The 19607-nt window shown below is 44.3% G+C and overlaps 1 protein-coding gene across 1 annotated transcript in view; it reads left to right on the top strand.

The window, feature by feature from the left end:
- The window catches only part of STIM2 (stromal interaction molecule 2), a 73363-nt gene extending 66032 nt beyond the window's left edge, over positions 1 to 7331 (top strand). Inside the window, exons 9-12 of the mRNA XM_028743747.2 lie at positions 480 to 580; positions 1255 to 1493; positions 4721 to 4955; positions 5899 to 7331. Of these exons, the coding sequence (XP_028599580.2) occupies positions 480 to 580; positions 1255 to 1493; positions 4721 to 4955; positions 5899 to 6376 (1053 nt within the window). The 3' untranslated portion in view covers positions 6377 to 7331. The remainder of the gene's footprint in view (positions 1 to 479; positions 581 to 1254; positions 1494 to 4720; positions 4956 to 5898) is intronic.
- Positions 7332 to 19607: the final 12276 nt, after the last annotated feature.

Below are 19607 nucleotides of genomic sequence, written 5' to 3'. Positions count from 1 at the left end.
CTCCTCCTCCTCCTTCTTTGGTGATCACTTGTAGCCAAGTAAGAATGTCTTTCATAAACACAGTTTTAACAGTGAGTCCATAAGTGACTGTGGAGGTCAATTCTGGATCCATGCGTCCTTCCACAGTGCGGACATAGGTTTTCAGGCAGGAGTTCATCATGGTGAGGGTTTGCCAAGTGTGCCTTCCTCTTAGCACATTTCTCCCTTTCGTTCTGAGTTTGAACGTCTTCAAACCTTTGGTAAAGGCTGTTCTCCAGCTAGAGCGCTCGCAGGCCAGTGTTTCCCAGTTGCCAGTGTTTATACTACTTTTTTTTTTAAGATTTGTCTTGTGAGAGTCACTATAGTTTGACTCACTATAGTTTAACCTCATAACGTTTCCCAATCATATTAACTAGATAAAAAAAGGTATATATTCCTCTTTACCCATTGCATTGCATTGTATATGTAAACTTGGCTTCATATTTGTCCTTTAATAATAGGCAGAAAAGATTAAGAAAAAGAGAAGTACAGTCTTTGGGACATTACATGTTGCACACAGCTCTTCTCTCGATGAAGTGGACCACAAGATTCTGGAAGCAAAGTAAGAGAACTGCCTAGTGGGTGATGCCCCTTGTGCTCAATGCATAAATTGGTTGATACTGTAGTGCTCAATATTTTAATGTTAAGGTTTTTATTTTTTTTTAATTGGGATGCTGGTGGCGCTGTGGTCTAAACCACTGAGCCTCTTGGGCTTGGTGATCAGAAGGTTGGCAGTTCAAATCCCGTGACCGGGTGAGCTCCCGTTGCTCTGTCCCTGCTCCTGCCAACCTAGCAGTTTGAAAGCATGCCAGTGCAAGTAGATAAATAGGTACCACTGCCGTGTGAAGGGAAACAGTGTTTCCGTGCGCTCTGATTTCCATCACAGTGTTCTGTTGCACCAGAAGCGGTTTAGTCTTGCTGGCTACATGACCTGGAAAGCTGTCTATGAACAACTGCTGTGTCCCTCTGCCTGAAAGCGATATGAGCGCCGCAACCCCATAGTTGCCTTTGACTGGACTTAACCATTCAGGGGTCCTTTACCTTTTTTTACCTTTTAATGTGGGTGGGCTGCATTTTAAATTGAAAATAGCAGTTTCTATAACGTAACTGTTTGTTTGTAGCTCCTGAAGAACGATAGCACTGTATACATTAATATGGCTGATCATAAATACCCCCAAATGCATAATTTGGAGATGAAACCCCCCCAAACAAACACAAACTTCTGTTGTTTCCTAGGAAAGCACTTTCTGAATTAACCACTTGTTTGAGAGAGCGACTCTACCGATGGCAGCAGATTGAGAAGATCTGTGGCTTCCAGATAGCACATAACTCAGGATTACCGAGTCTGACTTCATCACTTTACTCTGATCATAGTTGGGTGGTAATGCCGCGAGTTTCCATCCCGCCGTATCCAATTGCCGGGGGTGTAGATGACCTTGACGAAGACACTCCTCCTATCGTTTCTCAGTTTCATGGTATGTGGTCGTATATCTAAGAAGACATTGAATGCCTGGAGATACACAGCAGTTTGGCAAATAACCACAACCATTAGAAGAATTGGCAAAATGAAATACCAAATGAAGCAATGGGTCAGAGGGGTTAGCAGGATTCAGCAGAACAAAGATGCTAGGAAATATGGAAAAGCAGAAACACTTGGCATATGGAACCCCAGCTATTTAATGTGTGGGAATGTTGAGGATAGTAGGAGAGGATATATTGATTAAATATTATCCTTCTTCACTCACGCTAGTGAGCTAGTAGGCGAGCACATTCCCTTGTACATAGCAGGAAGCTAGCTGATGGATTCGTTAGAACTATTTGAGTTAAGCAGTCCAGTCTGGCTTGTCCGGATTGGAATCTTCCTGGTAAATCCCCTTTGTTGTTGTTGTTTAGTCGTGTCTGACTCTTCGTGACCCCCTGGACCAGAGCACGCCAGGCACTCCTGTCTTCCACTGCCTCCTGCAGTTTGGTCAAACTCATGCTGGTAGATTCGAGAACACTGTCCAACCATCTCGTCCTCTGTTGTCCCCTTCTCCTTGTGCCCTCCATCTTTCCCAACATCAGGGTCTTTTCCAGGGAGTTTTCTCTTCTCATGAGGTGGCCAAAGTACTGGAGCCTCAGCTTCATGATCTGTCCTTCCAGTGAGCACTCAGGGCTGATTTCCTTCAGAATGGACAGGTTTGATCTTCTTGCAGTCCATGGGACTCTCAAGAGTCTCCTTCAGCACCATAATTCAAAAGCATCAATTCTTTAGCGATCAGCCTTCTTTATGGTCCAGCTTTCACTTCCATACATCACTACTGGGAAAACCATAGCTTTTACTATACGGACCTTAAAAACAATAATGACACAACAGTCTACTTTTAGAAAGTAATGATAAGGTTTACTTACATTCAGTTACATCCCACATAATGGACAGTATAAGAGCTTTGAAACTGAGAGTAAATTACATTTATGGGAATGAAAAATAAGCTGGGAGGGAACCTTTTGAAAACAAAACAAAACATGTTCTTCCAGGAAGGAAGCAGAGAAGGTGTGCTCTTTTAGTCGAGTCCAGTTCTTCCCATTTAAAAGGCAGAGGGGAAATGGGACTCTGGAGGCTTGCTTCCTGGAAAGTGCCGGAAGCTTTCCCCTCCCAGCCGCTAGTTTCCCCAAAAGGAGAAAAGAACAGCCACACGCTCAGGGTTTCAAATTTTAGCACTGTGCTTCTTTGTGCACAGTGTGGTGCTTAAAGAGCTGCTTTCTCTCTCGCAGGCAGCCTTGAAATGCTGGCTTTGTGGATGGAGCTCTCTCCTTCCTGCTTTTGTAGGAAATAAAAGAAAGGGCTCTCATTTGGAAGTTGCAACAGAAAGCTGCTTGTTGGGCGCTCTTTTTTCTGGGAAGCCTGAAAGGGGAGAGTGTCTCAGAGATTAAGAGTCTTACTAGGGTTCTGCTGTGCAGAGGAGGGCATTTTTAATGCTGTTCCTTTTAAACTTCATTTTCACAGCTGATTGTAGACATCTTTTCTTCAAAACCTGTATCACATTCCCCCCACCCAACTTTTCATTTCTATGGCTGGCAAAACAATTGTTTCCCTCTACTGCCGCCCTAACCTTTTGAGATTCTGAGGGCTGTGTGATTTTACTGATAAAGCCTTTTTTTAAAAAAAACAACCCACTCTGCTTCTGATCTGCAGCAGTTGAAAATTATTTTGGTTTGGTTTACATCTGATGTAATTGCTGATATTTGCAGAGAGCGACATCATCTTCTTCTTTGGCAGTCACTTGTACCCGAGTAAAATGGTCTTCCATAAACGTGGTCTTAACAATCTGTCCATAAGTGGCTGTGGAGGCCAATTCTGGATCCACATGTCCTTCCATAGTGTGGACATAGGTTTTCCAGGCAGGAGTTGATCACTGTGAGGGTTTGCCAAACGTGCCTTCCTCTTAGCTCATTCCTCCCTTTTGTCCTGAGTTCGAGTGTCTTCAAAGTCCATGACACCTTTGATAAAGGCTGTTCTCCAATTAGAGCACTTACAGGCCAGTGATTCCCAGTTGTCAGTGTTTATACTACATTTTTTTTAGATTTGCCTTGAGAGCGTTTTTAAACCTCTCCTGCTGTCCACCGACATTACATTTAGCATTCTTAGGTTGGGAATAGAGTACAGTAGTTGCTTTGGAAAATGATAATTGGGCATCCACACAACATGACCAGTCCAACAAAGTTGATGTTGAAGAACCATTGCTTCGACACTGGTGATCTTTGCTTCTTCTAGTACACTGGCATTAGTTCGCCTGTCTTCCCAAGTGATATGTAAAAATTTTCGGAGACACCGTTGATGGAATCTTTCGAGGAGTTGGAGATTGTGTTTATAAGTGGTCCATGTTTCACAAGCGTACAGGAAAGTTGGTAGTACAATAGCTTTGTAAACAAGCATTTTGGTTTACCTGCAAATGTCCCAGTCCTCAAACACTCTGAGCTTCAGTTGGGAGAAAGCTGCACTCACAGAGCATACCACAACTGTGATCAGGTTGATCTGGGCCTGAACAATATCCTGAAGTCCCATGATCTAATCAGCAACACTCTTCAACTGGACAGTCCTTCAATTTTGAAGTTGTTTTTTGGTTCACATTTTAACTGTTTTCCATGGCTCCTTTGATACTGTTTCAGATATCATAGGTAACCTAAGGCTCATTTCATAGATACAGTTTTTCATAGTGGACACTCTTGTTAAAGCTTTTAATAAATAAACCTTTAAAAATAATAGATGATGATCATAGAATTCCTCTCCATCCATCCCATTGATCATAATCATTTAGTGAGATGTTACAGATTCCTGTTAAATATTTGAGTCAGATGTTGCTGCCAACATCATAAGTTGGTGACTTCCCTTGTGACCTTCTCCAGTAAGACTTCAAAATGATAACCGAGCCTTCTGTGAAATTCCATCAAGTGGAGGTCAGTTTTACACCTGCCTTGTCCTTGCCTGTCTCTTTTGCTGGTGTATTTTAAGTATGGATTAATAGGAAGGAAGGAAGGAAGGATATATTATTCAAGATTAAAATGAAGTCTATGGTTGCTGCTGCTTCTACGCAAAATCATTTGTGGGCTTGTGCAGATAGAACTATTTGCAAATTCTGCCTGCCTGGAACAGAGTAACGGCTCGGTTGATAACTTAGAGCAGCTGGTTGATTTTTGAATAACATTGTTTTGTCGTTCTCAGGGTCCATCGTGAAAACGAGCACCTTAGCAAGGAGCAGTAGCATGTGTCGCTCCCGGCGAAGCGTCATGCCGTCGTCTCCGCAGTCACAACACACAGCACAAACACCGCATCCTCCACATGCCCAGGCTACTTTGCACTCTGCAGATCCAGACATCCTTTCCGTGTCCAGCTGCCCCGCTGCTTACCGTACAGAAGAGGAGGAAGAGGCAATTTACTTCACTGCTGACAAGCAATGGTATGGGCATTGGGGACGCTAGCGTGACGGTTTCGGTTAGAGCTAGTGCCATGAAGTCTCTGTGTGCCCTCACTGTCCAGACTTGGACACACCAGAAGGATTTGCAAAGGATCTTTTCCGTTTAGATCTGGAAGATTGCGATAAGACTGTTAACTCCCCTGTGCCCTCCGTGGTATGCAAGATGCAAGGTATTCAGGGCTTGAAATGCAGATTTAATGTGCCCTTAGAGACTCGTCTGTTACAGCAGGCAGGCGGCTACACTTGGCACCGTCTACAAGGGCATTCCCGACATAAAAGCTGCTAACAGAGATCTGACCTTGAGGTGATGAAGTCATGGCTGACAATGAAGCCAGTGGAGGAGACTGTTCTGAGCACTGTGTTTCTTGTGGTGCCAGGGCCATCTTTCTGTTAGCAGAGTCTCTGTGCAGTGAACTGCTTGATGCCTTGTTTTGAAGAGAGATGGGGGGGGGGGGGTGAACAGTTACACAATTTTAGAATTTTATGAATCCTGGGGAGAGTCAGGTAAACAAGAACTGAGTTGGCTCTTTTAAAAAATCATTTTAGTGCAGAAGGAGTAGATGGATTGTTTCCGCATACCTTGGAAGCCGAACGCCTTGCGAGTCGAATGTTTTGGCTCCTGAACGCTGCAAACCCGGAAGTGAGTGTTCCAGTTTGCGGACGCTCTTTGGACCCTGAACGTCCGATGCGGGAAATAACCTATTTCATGATGGACCTTGCCATTTGCAGTTTTTGTTTCCGCTGCTGACAAGTAAAAGTTGTGTGTGTGTTTGTGTGTAAACTCAGGATTTGGAAGATTTAATGAAGTAGGTAATTTGATTATTGACAGAGGGATAGATAGATAGATAGATAGATAGATAGATAGATAGATAGATTCTTAAATGGAACAGTCTGACACCTTACAATTGTCTCCTCTTTGCTGCAGGGAAGTACAAGATACAGTTTCTGAATGTGACTCCTTAAATTCTTCTGGAAGGAAACAATCTCCTCCTTCGAGCCTTGAAATATATCAACCTTTGTCACCTCAGAAAATATCACGAGAGGAACTCTCATTGGAAGAGTCATCTACTGGAGACTCTTCTTCCCTGACGGCCGATATTTCCAGGGGTTCCCCTGACTGTGTTGGCATGACGGAAACTAAAAGTATGATCTTCAGTCCCGCAAACAAGGTGTACAATGGCATTCTGGAGAAGTCGTGCAGCATGAACCAGCTCTCCAGCAGTGCCCCCGTCCCCAAGCCTCGCCACACCTCTTGTTCCTCCACCAGCAGCGAAAGCAAAACGGGTCACGAAACCTCGGCTGTCCCTCGGATAAGTAGCACCCCACAGGACCTCTGCCAGAACGGAGAGCGAAACAAAAAGGCCTCCAAAATAAAAAGCCTCTTTAAGAAGAAGTCAAAGTGAGGCTGCCGGAGGAAAATGCGCAATTGTGGCATCGTTAGACTTGTTTTCTTTTTTCTTTTTCTTTTTTAAATTAAGAATGTAGTTTTCTTTGTTTTCTGGGCTTGGATGCCGCAGCAGGAAAACCTCTTAGGTCAATTCCTCTTCTGTTTTAAATGACTTTATGGTAAAGTTGTGCCAGCTGTCAATGAAAAATTTTAATTTCAAGACAGTTTACAGTCATTTGTCTATTTATTTCTGCTTTTTTTTTTTTTTAGTTTATATAAAAACGCCATTTTTTTAAAAAAAAAAACCACAACACTTTAACACAAGCTTTAACGGACTAGTAAGCCTGTCTGGGCTTGCCAAAGTTTTTTCTTGTTTACTGAAGCATCTTCTTATCTTTCCACAGAAGCTATGGCATTTGCATTACTGGACATCAGTAACTTTTAATGAAGTAAAACTACTTAAATTGCACTACTGTTTTCCTGACTGGAAAGTATCTTTGCAAGTGAAATTGTTTAGACTTGTAAAATGATGGAAGAGATGGGTTGGTTCATTGTTATTTTTTAAAATTGTTTTTAATGTAGAAGCTAGCATTTCTAACAATTGATTTCTGGAACTGGAACCTCGTTTCGCCAACATAATGCTTCTTTAAATGCATTTATTAACCTAATGGGTTGGGTCCTGTTGTAAAAAATCATGTTTATCCAGGGCTTTCACTGTGATTTTACTGCATTGCACAGGCTGAATGGTTAAAAAAAAAAAGACTTATTATAAAAAGAAGAGGCTCCTGATTCCATTCTCAAATGACAAAATTCAAAACTTGATTTTGAAGGACTTTTTAAGACATTCACAACCTTAAAACTGGGATAGGGACAACTGTGGGCACTTGTTTACATACTTTGACAGACGACGGATGTTTGATTTGTGAATATTTGTACTGTGGCAAAGATAATAAATTGAAAATATTATTGTGCATTGACTTGTTCTGATTTTAGCCATTCCAGTCCAACCCCCCCCCCCCCAAATTCTTGCTTGTTAGAGGTAATGGCCTGCCACGACTGGTACTTGCCGTTATATTGTGGATGCCTGTATTTCATTTTATATATTTTATTAGAGTGAGCATAAGTATTAATAACACTTAATCCTATTATTGGGCATAGTCAGTTTTGAAGCAAATTGTCAGTCGAGCATGTTTACTTTTGCAGCAAGTCCCCCCGATTCGGTGGGATGTCATGCCAAACTGCTACACAAATAAGCCTTGTGCTTTGTACACTTTCTCTTCCCCTCTTCTTGTTTGCCGTTGATTCATTTAATTTGTTCTTCTTTTAGCATAAACCAAATGCTACACCAGAACATTACTACTTGCACCTTCCGCTTTTCGAGACCAAGTTAGTTTGAAGCCGGTTCACAATCCTGATTTGGAGGGAACGCCTGAACATTGAGGTCATTCACATAGCACCAAATCGTTGTTTGCTATTAAGTAGGAATCAGCCGTCCAGGTTCAGTGGGTCTTCCTTCCAAGCGATTGTATAGAACTGCAGTCCTATCCTGTTACACCCCTTGGTTCTAGCATAAAATCTTACATATTTGCTTTAACAAGGTTGGGATCACACATGTATGTGTAAAGGTAAAGGACCCCTGGATGGTTAAGTCCAGTCAAAGGCGACTATGGGGTTGTGGCACTCATCCCGCTTTTAGGCCGAGGGAGCCGGCGTTTGTCCACAGACAGCTTTCTGGGTCATGTGGCCAGCAGGACTAAACCGCTTCTGGCGCAACGGGACACTGTGACGGAAACCAGAGCGCACGGAAACGCCGTTTACCTTCCCACTGCAGCAGTACCTATTTATCTACTTGCCCTGACGTGCTTTTGAGCTGCTAGGTGGGCAGGAGCTGGGACAGAGCAACGGGAGCTCACTCTGTCATGGGGATTCGAACCACCGACCTTCCGACTGGCAAGCTCATGATCAGCAACTATGGGTAAATGACTTGGCAGCTTGGATGTGTGAATGGACTATTATTAAAAAAGCATTGTGTTTGCAAGTTATTTGAAAGTTCTGTATGTGGTGTTATAATTACAATAACCCTTTCAGATGTGATGGGTGATTTTGCAGTCAAGTGATGGACATACATGTGTAATCCACCTCTCTATGCATGTGTCAGATTTGTATGATCTTATGCTGCTAGCTTAATATAATTTTTAAGGGCCAGATGTAATTTGGTGTGTTAAAACTAACAATATTGCTGTGCGATGTCATATTATTATGATTATTATGATGATTATTATTATCATTATTATTTTATTTTATATACTACTGTATACCCAGGGGTCTCAAGATATAAAATCACAAAATACCTAATAAAAATAAAAACAACCCAGTAGCCCCCCCCCCAAAAAAAACCACATTTTAAAAGGGCATAGGATGTAAATTGGATCAACCAAAGGCCTGGTTAAAAAGGAACGCTTTTGCCTGGTGCCTAAAGGTGCATAATGAAGGCACCAGGCAAACTTCCCTAGGGAGAGCATTCCATAGACGGGGAGCCACTGCAGAGAAGGCCCCGTTCTCGTGTTGCCACCCTCCAGACCTCTCGAGGAGGGGGCACACGAAGGAGGGCCTCCGAAGATGATCTCAGGGTCCAGGTCAGTTCATATGGAAGGAGATTGTCCTTGAGGTATTGCGGTCCTGGGCAATTTAAGGCTTTATAGGGAAAAACCACCACTTTGAATTGGGCCTGGAAACTAATTGGTAGCCAGTGCAATCGGACCAAGATGGGTGCGATATGCTCAAACCGTCTTGCTCTGGTGAGCAACCTGGCCACTGAATTCTGCACCAGCTGAAGTTTCCAAACCGTCTTCAGAGGCAGCCCTAGCTATAACACATTGCAGTAATCTAACCTTGAGGTTACCAGAGCATAGACAACAGTAGTTAGGCTATCCCTGTCCAGATAGGGGTGCAGCTGGGCCACTAGTCAAAGATCTTAGAATCTAAAACTGATGTGAGATTTAGAAGGCAAGCTTTCAGATAAAAGCAGCCAATCTTTATGTTCAGCAAGCTTTTATCTTTTTGTTTGAAGTTACAGTTCAGTAACAAAGGCAGCTTTCACAATGAAATAGTGGCTGGTTGTACAAAGCCATCACCATTTTGATATTGGTCAAATAACAGTGTCTCTTAGTCTTGAAGAGTGTAGATCTGATTGAGAATTTTGTGGAAGCGAACCCTTCCCAATTCCTCTCTACTTAGCAAGTACAAAAGACATTTGTAAGAAATATCCACATATTTCTTCACAGTGGCAATGGGACATGGTCTCAATAGTCATCGGAGATTGGGGGGGGGGGGGTCCAAGTGTTGGCTGACATTCATTTGCATAACTGCATAGCAGAATCCGTTCCAGCTCAACTATCTTGCTGGTAGGTAACCTTTCATGAAGGGCTTCCCTTTGCTTAGTACAGTGGTGCCTCGCAAGACGAAAAGAATCCGTTCCGCGAGTCTCTTCGTCTTGCGGTTTTTTCGTCTTGCGAAGCACGGCTATTAGCGGCTTAGCGCTATTAGCGGCTTAGCGGGTTTAGCGGATCAGCTGATAAGCGGCTTAGCGGATCAGCTGATTGGCGGCTTAGCGGATCAGCTGATAAGCGGCTTAGCGGCTTGGGGAAAAGGGGGGGGGGGGAAACCCTGCAGGAACTTGCAAGACATTTTCGTCTTGCAAAGCAAGCCCATAGGAAATTCGTTTTGCGAAGCACCTCCAAAACAGAAAACCCTTTCGTCTAGCGGGTTTTCCGTCTTGCAAGGCATTCGTCTTGCGGGGCACCACTGTATTTGTATTCATTTTCCTGCTATAATGCCATTATACAGAACTTTTCAGGGAGGTGGGAAGATCTGGAAGATCAGAGACCTCTCAAATTGAATCTTCCTCCAGTCCTTTTAGTTGCCTTGTCCCTGCCATGCTACCCTATGACATGTGTTGCAACCTGGAGATTCCTCCCCTTACCTTTAAATCTATTGTGGAATCAAGAGTCGATGCAGTTGCAACTTTTTATTCTCCCAGTCCTGCAATCTTACCCACCACCAACATTTCGACTTGTAGAAATCATCATGCTGTCAAAGTAGGAAGAAGGGAGGAAGGAAATAGAAGGAAGCTGGTGACAGGGCTTGGTGCATGCATGTATGTGTCTGCAAGCTGTAGTTGGGACGCGGGTAGCGCTGTGGTCTAAAACACTGAGCCTCTTGGGCTTGCTGATCGGAAGGTCGGCGGTTCAAATCCCCGTGACGGGGTGAGCTCCCATTGCTCTGTCCCAGCTCCTGCCAACCTAGCAGTTTGAAATCACACCAGTGCAAGTAGATAAATAGGTACCTCTGTGGCAGGAAGGTAAACAGCGTTTCCTTGCACTCTGCTTTCCATCACGGTGTTCCATTGCACTAGAAGCGGTTTAGTCCTGCTGGCCACATGACCCGGAAAACTGTCTGCGGACAAACGCCGGCTCCCTCGGCCTGAAAGCAAGATAAATGCCACAACGCCATAGTCACCTTTGACTGGACTTAAGCGTCCAGGGGTCCTTTACCTTTTTTTTTACCTTTATTAAGCTATGTGAAAATAAAATGCGACTTCCAAGGATGCATCATTTTACGTAAAGTTCTAAAAAGGCTTGAGGCTACAGGAAGGCCTCAGGTGATCTACTTTAGTGACAGATGGTGACAGACTGAGGAGGGGGGATCTAGTTGGTTGTTTGGGAGCTGGGGGTGGAGATCTAAATGTGCTGCTGCAATGCAGAGAGCCCAGTATTAGCTTAACATCTGCTGCTGAATTTGTAGATGAAGCAGCCAACCCCCGCCCCATTGCCCCTTTCAACTTTGGATGGTGCAAACACCGTGTTTCCAGGTAGGCCAAAATTGAGCCCTCAGCGCCATGACCAGCAGGGCACGGTTCTTGCCAAAATTCTCACATCGTCCGATTCACTCGAAAACGGCGCCAAACACCTGCAAAGTGCCTCCTGCAACATTTGGCAATGGAAACACCACGTTTCTAGGTAGGCCAGATAATGTTGTCTCGGCGCCCTGACCTTGTTCACGGTTTTCGCCAAAACTGCGACATTGTCTGATTCATTCGAAAACGGTGCCAAACACCTGCAAATTGTCACCTGCAACGTTTGGCGATGCAAACGCTGCATTTTCAGGTAGGCCAAAAAATGAGTCCTAGGCATCCTTACCCACACGTCGTCGTTTTCGCCAAAAACAGGTCTGGGCACCGTGATCTGAAGGTCATGGTTTTCGCCAAAATTCTGACGACCTCCAATTCACCTGAAAACGCTGCCAAACACCTGCAAATTGCCCCCTGCAAAATTTGGCGCTGTGTTGAGAGCAGGGACCTATTCTGAGCTACAGCACACAACTCTCTTCCGTTTAGTTAGGGGGTGTTTGTAAATTTGCAAAGGTTCAGAGGCCAAAGTAGCTTTGCAAGGGAGGAGGTCTATTGGGAGCCTACAACCACTGTAACACAATTCAAATATTTCAATAATATTAATAATTTTATTATTTATACTCCACCCATCTGACTTGGTTGCCCCAGCCACTCTGGGTGGTTTCCAACATAATAAGAACACAGCAAACATAAAAAATGAAAAGCTTCCCTAAACAGGACTGCCTTCAGATGTCTGCTAAAAGCCAGATAATTGTTTATTTCCTTGACATCTGATGGGAGGGCATTCCACAGGGCGGGTGCCACTTCCGAGAAGGCCCTATGCCTGGTTCCCTGTAACCTCACTTCTTGCAATGAGGGAATGGTCAGAAGGCCCTCAGAGCTGGACCTCAGTGTCCGGGCTGAAAGATGGGGGTGGAGATGCTCCTTCAGGTAGAAGGTAAAGGTAAGGTAAAGGACCCCTGGACGGTTAAGTCCAGTCAAAGGCGACACGGGTTGTGGCACTCATCTTGCTTTCAGGCCGAGGGAGCTGGCGTTTGTCCACTGACAGCTTTCTGGGCAATGTGGCCAGCATGACTAACCTGCTACTGGCACAACAGAACACCGTGACGGTAACCAGAGCCCATGGAAATGCTGTTTACCTTTCCACCACAGCGGTACCTATTTATCTACTTGCACTGCATTGCTTTCAAACTGCTAGGTCAGGGGTAGTCAACCTAAGGCCCGTGGGCTGGATGCGGCCCAATCACCTTCTCAAGCCAGCCTGCAGATGTTCTGGGAATCAGCGTGTTTTTACATGAGTAGAATGTGTCCTTTTATTTAAAATGCATCTCTTGGTTATTTGTGGGCCATAGGAATTCGTTCATTTTTTTCTTCAAAATATAGTCCGACCCACCACATGGTCTGAGGGACGGTGGACTGGCCCATGACGGAAAAAGGTGCTAGGTTGGCAGGAACTGGGACAGAGCAAGGGGCGCTCACTCCACCGCGGGGCGGGGATTCGAACAGCTGACCTTCTGATCGGCAAGCTCAAGAGACTCAGTGGTGCCAAAGGGTTTAATGGTCAGCACCCCATCAAATCACAGCTGGAGAATATCTGCTCTTCAGGAATGTTGTGAGGTTTAGTATCACGTGGTGCTTGCTTTTAGTTCAGACAAATTTAAAGAAGGATTAAAATAGATAAATGAATGGGAGCAAAGGTGGGTCAATGGCAATTACCGTATTTTTCGCTGTATAAGACGCACTTTCCCCCTCCTAAAAAGTAAGGGGAAATGTGTGTGCATCTCATGGAGCGAATGCAGGCTCCTTGGCTTCAGCGATAGCAACGCGAAGCCTCCAAAGTGCAGAGAGAGCGCTCCCTCCGCGCTCCGGAGGCTTTGCGTTGCTTTCGCTGAAGCCTGGAGAGCGAGAGGGGTAGGTGCACACCAATCCCTCTCGCTCTCCTGGCTTCGCTTCGCTGGAGAGCCGCTGCGTAGCTTTCCCTTTCTGCACAGCGCCCCTTCAGCGAAGCAGGAGAAGAAATGGAAGGGGCTCCGTTTCGCCTGCCACTTCGCTGAAGGGGCGCTGAGCAGAGAAGGAGAGAATTTTTTTTTTCTTGTTCTCCCCCTCTAAAACTAGGTACGTCTTATGGTCGGGTGCATCCTATAGAGTGAAAAATACAGTAGCTGTAGGAACTAAACTGAACTTCCATGTTCAGAAGCACTAGCTCTCAAATCACTATATAAAGGTAAAGGTACCCCTGCCCGTACAGGCCAGTCTTGACAGACTCTAGGGTTGTGCGCCCATCTCACTCAAGAGGCCGGGGGCCAGCGCTGTCCGGAGACACTTCCGGGTCACGTGGCCAGCGTGACATCTCTGCTCTGGCGAGCCAGAGCCACACACGGAAACGCTGTTTACCTTCCCGCTAGTAAGCGGTCCCTATTTATCTACTTGCACCCGGGGGTGCTTTCGAACTGCTAGGTTGGCAGGCGCTGGGACCGAACAACGGGAGCGCACCCCGCCGCGGGGATTCGAACCGCCGACCTTTTGATCGGCAAGCCCTAGGCGCTGAGGCTTTTACCCACAGCGCCTCCCGCGTCCCTGCCCAAATCACTATATACTGAGGATAATTGGCATCACCCTCATGCTCTGCTTCTGAAAACCTACAAAGAATGCTGCAGACTCACAATTCTCATTTCAATAAATGGGGAGCAACATAATTTCTATGCTGGGAATTTCAACTGTTTCCTGTATTCAAAAAGTCCTGACAATTCTAAATCGGAGTTGCTTGACATAGAAGACACTCTTTCAATAATTATGCAATGCGACTGAAATATTAATACAGGCATAATATGATCTGCTATAATTGCCTGACATTCAAGACTGTCATTTTATCAAGAGAGACCATCATTTTATTTGAGCTGTGGAAAAGGAAGTGTCTGGTTAGAAAAAGTTTCGGCTACCTCATGCATTTGTCCTCTGGGTGGCAGAGTCACACTGTCTATTAGAGTCCAGGCCTTGCAAAATTCCAAATACTTCCCCAGCCAACCGCTAATATGACTGTTCCTGGCTTACATTTCCCTCCTGCGACTGTGTCAAATTTATTAGCAAGAGGTTGGGAAAGCAAGATAGGGACTAAAAAGAGGTAATTCTCATTCTTGCCTGACTCGGTTAGCTCCTGCAGATGATAGAACAAAAAATGGGCTTTGTGAGAAGAGAGCTGCTTGTCTTCTCTTCATGGGTATGCATGCTCTAAATTCTCTTTCTTTTCTTTCCTTTTTTGCACTTCAGCAGCTATGGAAGCAAATAACAATATATATATATATATATATATAGCAGGGTTGGCACTACCATGACACAATGTGAATTATTTGTTGTTGTTTAGTCGTTTAGTCGTGTCCGACTGTTTGTGACCCCATGGACCAGAGTATGCCAGGCACTCCTGTCTTCCACTGCCTCCCGCAGTTTGGTCAAACTCATGTTAGTAGCTTTGAGAACACTGTCCAACCATCTCGCCCTCTGTCGTCCCCTTCTCCTTGTGCCCTCCATCTTTCCCAACATCAGGGTCTTTTCCAGGGAGTCTTCTCTTCTCATGAGGTGGCCAAAGTATTGGAGCCTCAGCTTTAGCATCTGTCCTTCCAGTGAGCACTCAGGGCTGATTTCCTTCAGAATGGATAGGTTTGATGTTCTTGCAGTCCATGGGACTCTCAAGAGTCTCCTCCAGCACCATAATTCAAAAGCATCATTTCTTCGGCGATCAGCCTTCTTGAGACTCCCTAGGGTAGTGATAAAGCGGAATATCAAATCCAAACTCCTCCTCCTCCTCCTTCTCTTCCTCTTCTTCTTCTTCGAAAATTGCCCTATAAGCTTACAAGTCCTAATTTTCTACTTGAGCTGATAACATCCGCTGAATCACCACACCCATTACCAGGGAAGGGGAAAGAACACAAAACTTATTATAAAGGAAACTTCAGAGCAAGGATTTTCTGGTATTGTAATTTCTTTTATTTGCATAAAATTTTTTGGACCCTCACAGCATCTTAGAGTACATTCTCCCATACTGCAATTTTTAAAAATAAAATGCCTAGCCCATAATGGAGACTGTTTGTGAATGGTTGAAATGAGAGGTGTAAATGAGAGTTGCTGTGTCAAGCGAGCAGGTTTGGGGATTATGAGAAACAATAAAAGCCCAAGCAAATGCAAGGCTTCTCTATCTGCATCATAATATAAAACTTGCAAAATATTGAGCTGCCAATGAATATTGCCACAGGCATGTTAATTAGACAGTGCTTTGAGAACAATTCCTCCCTGGAACATATAATTGCAATATTTTCATTGAGGTACATTAGATTATTCTGTGGGCGAACAGCGATATTAGAAGCTTTTTAAATCTTAAAACCCGTAAGATGGAAGCGCATTGCATGAAAGAAATCTCAAGTAAAAACCACAACATGTTTTCGTTATCATAACTATATTCTGTTGCTTGAAGTGTCATTGCTTTGTTTTAAATTGCTGTTTATAAATGCAAATATCAATCTCTTAAAAAAAGGTTACAGAACTGATTCTGGAAACTATCAAGGCATCTCTCTATTAGCTGCGGCTGGTAAAATTCTTGCAAGGATCTTAGCAAACCGTCTCTTAACAATATCCGAGGTGACTCTTCCTGAATCCCAAAATGGTTTTTGGCCTTCTAGGGGGACAGTGGACATGATTTTCACTGCTCAACAGCTTCAAGAAAAAGGCAGAGAGCAAAACCAACCCCTGTATATGGCGTTTATTGACCTGACTAAGGCTTTTGACACTGTAAATCGTAATGCCCTGTGGACTGTCCTTCTGAAAATTGGCTGCCCAGATAAATTTGTAAACATCATTCGGCTCCTCCATGATAATATGACAGCAACAATCGCAGATAACAATGGCTCTCAAAGTGAACCATTCACAGTGGGATCAGGTGTTAAACAGGGTTGTGTTATTGCCCCAACTCTATTCATGATTTTCATTGCCATGATCCTACACTTTGTCGAAGGGAAGCTGCCCACCAGAGTAGAAATCATATATCAAACAGATGGAAAGCTCTTCAATCTGAGCAGCCTGAAAGCAGAGTAAGGTTATCGTAACTTCCATCATAGAGCTTCAGTATGCTGATGACAATGTAGTGTGCGGACGCTCAGAGGATGACCTCCAAACCATCCTAAATATTTTTGCAGAAGCTTACGAAAAGCTTGGCCTATCACTCAACATCCAAAAAACCAAAGTGTTGCACCGACAAGTACAAAATAACCCTTCTGCAGCGCCACAAATCCAACTCAATGGTGTAACGTTGGAAAATGTCGATCACTTCTCCTACCTAGGCAGTTATCTTTCCATAAGGGCCAACACTGATGCCAAAATCCAGCATCGCCTGAGCTCTGTGAGTGCGGCTTTCTCCTGATTGAAGTGCAGAGTATTTGAGGACCAGGACATTTGCAGGGAAACAAAAATGCTTGTTTAAACTACTAAGCCTCTTGGGCTTGCCGCTCAGAAGGTCAGCAGTTCGAATCCCCATGACGGAGTGAGCTCCCGTTGCTCCATCCCATCTCCTGCCAACCTAGCAGTTTGAAAGCATGCCAGTGCAAGTAGATAAATAGGTACCACTGCAGCAGGAAGGTAAATGGCATTTCTGTGAGCTCTGGTTTCCGTCACTGTGTCCCATTGCGTCAGAAGCAATTCTGCTGGCCACACGACCCGGAAAGCTGTCTGTGGACAAACACCGGCTCTCTCGGCCTGAAAGCGAGATGAGTGCCACAACCCCATAGTCGCCTTTGACTGGACTTAACCGTCCAGGGGTCCTTTATCTTCACCCTGCCTTGAGTTCCACAAAGGAAGAAAAAGGCTGTGTGCATGTAACAAAAACAAAATTGCCTTGACAGACACAGTGATTTGTAGCAGACCTTTAAAGCCCTAAATTGCCTCAGGCCAGTATTCCCGAAGGAGCATCTCCACCCCCATCGTTCAGCCAGGACACTGAGGTCCAGCTCTGAGGGCCTTCTGGCAGTTCCCTCATTGTGATAAGTGAGGTTACAGGGCACCAGACAGAGGGCCTTCTTGGTAGTGGCACCCGCCCTGTGGAACGCCCTTCCACCAGATGTCAAGGAAATAAACAACAATCTGACTTTTAGAAGACATCTGAAGGCAAATTTCAGGGAAATTTTAAGTGATTGATGTTTTATTGTGTTTTTAATATTTTGACAGGAGCCGCTCAGAGTGGCTGGGGCAACCCAGCCAGATGGATGGCATAGTAACAACAACAAGAATAATGGTTTGGAGAAATTCACTATAGTACCCATCTATAAAGTATGTCACACTTTTTAAAAGGCCTTTCAAGTACCTCTTCTCTCTCGCCCCATGCTAAGTATTAACAAAGGTTATTTATGTATGTCACTATGCATGCCCGTGTTTTGTTAGCCCACAAATGGAAAACGAGAGAGGTCCCAACCAAAAGAGAATGGCAACTTAAGTTGACAGATTATGGATTTAAGACTTAACATATAGAATAAGAGAACAAGAAGAACATACATTTAGAGAAGATTGTAAAATGTTTATTGCATATATGGGAAATAACTGTGTGCAGCTGAAAACACTGACAGCATTAAGATACAGTGGTATCTCGCAAGACGAATGCCTCGCAAGACAAAAAACTCGCTAGACGAAAGGGTTTTTTGGTTTTTGAGCTGCTTCGCAAGACGATTTTCCCTATGGGCTTGCTTCGCAAGACGGAAACGTCTTGCAAGTTTGTTTCCTTTTTCTTAACACCGTTAATACAGTTGCGACTTGACTTCGAGGAGCAACTCATAGAACGCGGTGTGGTAGCCTTTTTTGAGGTTTTTAAAGACTTTGGTGATTTTTGAAGCTTTTCCAAAACTTTCCCGACACCGTGCTTCGCAAGACGAAAAAAATCGCGGAACGAATTAGTTTCGTCTTGCGAGGCACCACTGTAAATTCAACAGTGTAAATACGTTTTGATGGATGCAATAATGGAATACTGAATGGTATAGTTTTTGTAAAATATGCAGGGATTTTTGATATGTAAAATGAACCATGGAGAGAGAAGAAGGGAAGTCATTGATATCTTAAGGATGTAAAATGAGTATTTTAAATTATGAAAAATTCAATATATATCTGTATATATCTATATATAAAATTAACAAATACTTGGTGCCACTTCTTTATGTAAACCCCCCTAGGATGACAGTGCGCCACATCAAAAGCAAATACTGCATCTAGGGCAACTCTGTATCTTTAGTATAGAAATGAGCTAGAACGTTGCCTTCCCACCATGCTTCCAGTATCCATGTGCCAAGGAAAGATGCCTGCTGAGTTTTTAAACTTCCAAAGGATCAGAAAGCAAGGGCTCAACTTTCCTGCCAGCCTCGCAGCGAGGCAAGTGCCGAGTCATGAATCTGCTCTGAGATATTGGCGCCGGTTTACCTCCGATGATTACGGTTTGTTTTGACAGGCTGGCTCGCTCCTCTCGTTCTGAGCGGTTTAGACACTGTCAGATTAATTTAATGCACCATGTTGCCTTAATTATCTACCATTTCCACATCACTTTCTGAATTATAGATTTACATAGATGAAAACATCAGTAGCCTGTTTGTCAGCCTCTACAGGGCTTGCGAGGGAAGAAGCCCTTTGTAGTCCTCCGTCTGAAAGAAGCTGACAGAACAATTAGCCGAAAAGAGCAATCAGGGTTGAAACGGAAACTTGTCTGACCTTCCAACAAGTTTTGCATACCTCACTTTAAACTTCCCTTTGAATTATGTGAACGGTTGCGCATGCTTAATACACGGAGCCCTTGCTTTGTTTGAACAGCTCAGGCCAAAGTGGCCACAACGCCTGCAGCTTGAATTTCACGATGGAAGAAAAGTAGGATATAAATGACACAAACTGCACCTGTGGATTTTCTGCTTCTCCTGCAGCTATGGAAGGCAGGGACTCCTTGGCAATTTTTCTTTTTGTAAAGTAGTGACACTATTTGTAGCTTTGGGCACATCTATGCTATAGACGTCAATGGATTTAACAGAGTCCCAGGGAAGCCTTGTGAACAGCCCTTAGACCTCCAGGCATAGGGCAGTATGTAAATTCAAAAAATAATAATAATAGATAACTTCAGCTCTGCGAGGTGGTTATGCTGATTCAACATTTTTGACTTGCACTTTTGCACATGTTAAAAGAAAACTGCTCCCTTTCCCTTATGGGGTATTTGAGAGCCCGTATAGAGTCCTTGGGACGCGGGTGGCGCTGTGGGTAAAAGCCTCAGCACCTAGGGCTTGCCGATCGAAAGGTCGGCGGTTCGAATCCCCGCGGCGGGGTGCGCTCCCGT

The sequence above is a fragment of the Podarcis muralis genome, chromosome 9, assembly GCF_964188315.1.
Source record: "Podarcis muralis chromosome 9, rPodMur119.hap1.1, whole genome shotgun sequence".
Lineage (NCBI taxonomy): Eukaryota > Metazoa > Chordata > Lepidosauria > Squamata > Lacertidae > Podarcis > Podarcis muralis.
This window is presented reverse-complemented; position numbering and strand designations above follow the sequence as displayed.